General features: G+C 59.5%; 1 protein-coding gene across 1 annotated transcript; it reads left to right on the top strand.

The window, feature by feature from the left end:
* Positions 1-826: 826 nt before the first annotated feature.
* On the top strand, positions 827-3,445 carry LOC146420928 (serine/threonine-protein kinase pim-1-like; the record flags this gene model as incomplete). Its single annotated transcript, XM_085047879.1, has 5 exons — positions 827-925; positions 1,021-1,071; positions 1,409-1,775; positions 2,176-2,352; positions 2,661-3,445. Coding segments are annotated over 5 exons (798 nt in total), but the record flags the coding sequence as incomplete, so codon positions are not given.
* Positions 3,446-4,831: the final 1,386 nt, after the last annotated feature.

The following is a 4,831-nucleotide window of genomic DNA, read 5'->3' as shown; positions in this document are numbered from 1 at the left end:
GTGCAGAGCCCGTGGGCAGGTCTCCCAGCTCCCCTGGACTCCTGGACTTGACCAACACGGGCACATCCCTGAGCACTGCCGTGGCCAGGGAAAGCCCCCACGTCCAAGTGGGAGCCCAGCCCGAGGCACAGGAGCCTTCTCAGGAGCAGGTGGCGGAGCAGCAAGCATGCCGGCTGAGCCAGCAGCTGCCGGCCCGCAGCAGCCAGGACGCTGTGCCGGCTGTGCCAGCTGGCAACAGCCCGTGCTTGGTGGCGGAGACGATCCCCAAGAGACCCTGGAGGTTCCTCCGTCTGCAGGAAGCTGCTCCCAGGCGGCCACCGCGTCTAGCAAAGGCCTTTCCGGTAGCAGGTGAGATCTTCTGAGCAGCTCTCTGAGGCTCCTCCGGGGCTCTTGAGGGGCAGCCCCAGGCCAGGCCAGGGCCCCCGAGAGCAGCCTAGTCCCTGGCTGCTTCCAGCGCCTCTGACGGGCTGCTTTTGGGCTTCCAAAAACGCCTCTCTGCTTTGCAGCCGCTCCTGGGACGCCCCTGTGCGAAGAAGCCTCGGGCTGTAGCCCCGGCCGTCCTCAAGAGCAGCGTCCAGCTCACGACGCCGGGGACAGCGACGGTGCCGCCCCGCCCCGCTGCTCTGCGGCTCCTGCAGCCACCCGGGCGCGCTGCCCTGGCCCAGCTGTGCCGCTCGCCAGCCCCACGGCTGCCAGGCGGTGGCCGCAGCGGGAAGCAGGTGAGAGCGAGGTGGTCCGCGGTGGCCCGGCGTGCTTCGCTGGCGGGCACTCGAGGCTGGGGTGCCCCGGGCGGAAGGCTGATGGCTCGCTCTCGGCCGCAGGGTGAAAGAAGCAGCTGCAGGAGCTGTACCGGCTGGGCCCGCAGCTGGGGCAGGGCGGCTTCGGCACCGTCTTCTCGGGGAGCCGCCTCTCGGACGGGAGCCCGGTAAGCGGGCGGGACGGGCGGGCGTGGCAGGAGGGCCGGGCCGGGGCCGGGCACCCGGGGCTGGAGCTCAGCCCGCCTCTCTCGTGGGCTTGCAGGTGGCCATCAAACGCGTGCCCCGGGACAGCGTGGCGCGGTGGCACGAGCTGGTGAGCGAGCGGGGCCAGCGGGACGGAGCGGGGCGCGGCGGGCAGGGCTAAGCGCGGGGCCCCGAGGCTGGGAGGCGGGAGATGGCGGGGGGAGCGGGCGCGGGCTCGGCGAGCCGGCCGGAGGGAGCACGGTGGGCCCGGGGATGCCGGGGATGCCGGGGATGCCGGACAGCGGTGGAGTGGCCGGGCAGGGGGGAACCCCTGAGTGTGCCCTGGGCGGGAGGAAGCCCAAAGCCCAGGGAGGCTGCCCGAGGGAGCACTGGGGCACGGCAGGCAGGGGACAGCAGAGTCCCAGGGCAGCATCAGGCCTGCTGGAGGCGTTTTCTCCTCCTCACAGCCCGACGGCACACGTGTTCCGATGGAGATCGTGCTGATGGAGAAGGTGGGCTCCGGCTGCCGCAACGTCATCCAGCTCCTTGACTGGTTTGAGCTGCCTGACAGCTTCCTGCTGGTCATGGAGCGTCCGGAGCCATCGCAGGATCTCCTGCAGTTCCTGACGGAGCGGGAGTTCCTGTGCGAGGAGGTGGCGCGCTGGCTTTTCCGCCAGGTGCTGGAGGCCGTGCGGCACTGCACCGCCTGCGGCGTCCTGCACCGGGACATCAAGCCCTCCAACCTCCTCGTGGACCCGGAGAGCGGCGAGCTGAAGCTCATCGACTTCGGTTGTGGCACCTTCCTCCAGGAGCAGCCCTTCAACTACTTTGCCGGTGAGCCCACAGCCGGGGCCGTGCTCCAGCGCCAGGCATTGCACGGCCCCATTCCTTCCCTCCCGGGCTGCGGCATTCAGCCTGCTGCCCTTTGGCACGGGGCGCATGCTGTGCCCCAGGATGCTGTGCTGCCAGCCCTGCCGACAGAGCACGGCTGCAAAAGCCAGGCAGGCCCCAGCCGCTCGGCTTGGCCGGCCCGCCAGGGCTTGGGCTGCACCGCTGCCCTTCTTTGCCTGCTGGCAGAATGGGTTCATGGCTTTGGCCAGGGTGCTGGAGCAGGGGCTGCGGCCTTGGGGGGAAGCTACGGCCACCGCTGCAGCCCCTGCCTCGGCCACGAGGCTGGGCCCAGGCTCTGGAAGCCAACAGCCTGCGCCCTGACAGCGCCGCCTGTCTCCCCTAGGAACACACGTGTACAGCCCGCCCGAGTGGATCCGCCACGGCCGCTACCACGGCCATTCGGCAACCATCTGGTCCCTGGGCGTGCTGCTGTACGTCATGGTCTGTGGGAACATCCCCTTCCACAACGACCGTGAAATCGTGTCGGGGCAGCTCTGCTTCAGGCAGCAGGTCTCTCCAGGTAGGTATGCGGCCTGAAGAAGGCAGGCTTTGGCACGTGGCTGCGCACAGCCCAGCGTGGCCCAGCTCACGCAGCTCCGCGGCAGGTGGATGTGCCGTCAAGGGCTGGATGTGCCGCGGGAGGTGGCCCGTGACGGGGCCGCTCAGTGTGGCACGCCGGGCTGAAGGAGGTGGCGCTGCTTCCTGCCGTGCCGCTCTCCCGCCAAGTACAGAGCGCGCTGGGAGGCTGGCGCAGCTCTGAGCACACGCAGCACTGGCCGGGCAGGAGCCTTTGGCAAGTGACCGGCACTTTCTGGCTTCTCTCCGCAGAGTGCCAGCAGCTGATCCGCTGGTGTCTGTCCAAGCACCCTGAGGACAGGCCAGCTCTGGAGGAGATCTCGTGCCACCCTTGGGTGCTGGGCAGGCGTCTTTGATGCCTTGACAGAGCCTCTGCAGCACCCACTTCCCCAGTCCCTCCCAGGACTGAGGACCCGAAAAATAAAACAACAACAAACCCATTTGGCAGTGTCAAGTGCAGTTCCTGTTAGCAACTTCAGCTAAAGAAACCTCTTTGGCCAAGGGGTAATCAGAGTGTTCCTTTCAGCCTTTTTCAAGCTTTTGAAGCCTTACCTCCAGGACGGTAGTTTGGTGTCTTTAAGCACGGGCTGTAGCACAGGTAGGAGGGGCTTTAACAAGCCGAGAAATGCAGCAGTGAAACAACAGCTGCCCTCTCAAAGTGACGTGGCCACTTGGGTTCAGCCCGAGTGAAACGGCAACTCCCTGGATGCGCAGGGAGGAGGTCTCTGCTGGAGAGTGGGGGAAATGTCGCTCCTGCTTGCTGTGTCCTTGGTGGGCAGAGAACTCTGATCTTGGCAAGATGGTGAATGTTTAATTGGTGAAGGTTTCATCAGTCCTACCTCCTTTTGAAGGAGTTGTTTTAATTAGTTGTCAGCAGGGATCGCTTTAAGCCAGCTTTAGTGAAGTTTCTTTTTCACAGATTTCTTGTTGCTTTGATTGTGAAATTGCCAATACCTTCAGTTTGCTAAACGAGCCCTGAAAAGCTTCTATGAACAAATCCGGAGGGAATTGGGGATTGCAAATCTGGGATCTTATGGCCCTTCAAGTCCATGTTGGGTTTATCCACTGCTTTTGCTGCCAAGGGAAACTCCAAGTTAAGAATCATCTAAATATGAACCACTTCTCATGGAACTTAGCTTTCCAAGCCCTGAATCAGGATAAAAAAAGCTGGGGATGCCCTTGTCAGTAAAGCACCTGTGAGGCAAAGCAGGCTTAAAATGCCTGTATGGAGGAAATGCAAGAGAAATGGCTGCTGGCATCCTGGGCTTTCCGGGCAGGTTTGGTACTGGATTGCAGGGCAGTTTTCCTGCCTCTGAGGACGGCACCTGCATCCCCCTGGGAAGGGAAAATGTGGAGAGAGTGGTGAGTGGGAAGACAATTGTTGCCATGTGTCCTTGGGTTCCAGTTCCTGCTGATGTGTCTGCGCTAGGGGAAGTCCAAGGGGAATCAGTCTTGGAGTGCTTGTTGGTCATCTGTGGCACCTGGAGGAGACACTGGACTTGAAATTCCAGGGCTGCTCCCATTGCTGGAGTGAGAAGCTGTGGAAGCTGTTTGCTGTGTGCTTCTTCAACCCCTTTACATCAGTCTTGATTTATTGCACACATGAACCATAGATACCAGCTCAGTCAATGAAAAACTTTTTTTCACTGTAATTTTTTCCACCTCCTTTAACCTCACTACATTTTAGTCTTTAATTCTAGCTAATTTTTCTTTTCAAACAAAAAAAACCCGATAAAAAGAACAGAAAGCAGGGGATACAACATTTCCTTGTGGGACACATTTAGAATGTCCCCCAGTTGTCAGAGTTGTGGGCATGTGTCAGTTTGTACAGAAGATAACATCCAGCTTTTGCTCAAGATCACATGGGTTTACTTGAATGGTGCAGAGGAAATTTCCTTTCTGAATCCCTCTAAAAAAGAAATGAATGCTGTCCCATGAAGCTGGGTTAGGTCAGGCTTGGACAGCAGGCTGCAGTTCCCGGAATGCCATCAGAGGAACCACTGGGCTGTTTCATAGCTGGACCATGCAGAGGCTTGCTTTTTGTCTCTTGACTTTTCAGACAATGAGGGTTTTTCCAGTTCCTGATGTTTGCTTTCTTGTTCCACAGATCTCCCTTCATGTTGCATTCCAGGAAGTTGCCAGTGGCTGTACAGGACAGATTTGGACAGTAAGGCCATAGATCACTGCTGGAGATGATCTGTCAGCTTTGTGCTGAGGAGTTTAAAGTGGAAAATCCAGAACAGAGCCTGTTCCTTTTGTTGATGACACCTTTCTAGGTGTGTCTTTTGTGTTACTTTCTTGTCCTGTGTGCTCCCCATCCATTCCCTTTTGCTACTTCATTCTCTCTTGTTCTTGTTTTTCTTTTAATAAATAAATACTCTATATTTGTTTAATAAATATTGCTCCATCCCTCTCCCTGTCCT

Source organism: Lichenostomus cassidix, unplaced genomic scaffold, assembly GCF_008360975.1.
Source record: "Lichenostomus cassidix isolate B80296 unplaced genomic scaffold, HeHo_3.0 HiC_scaffold_477, whole genome shotgun sequence".
NCBI classification, from domain to species: domain Eukaryota; kingdom Metazoa; phylum Chordata; class Aves; order Passeriformes; family Meliphagidae; genus Lichenostomus; species Lichenostomus cassidix.
The sequence above is the reverse complement of the archived record's forward strand: the minus strand, read 5'-3'. Positions and strand labels throughout refer to the sequence as shown.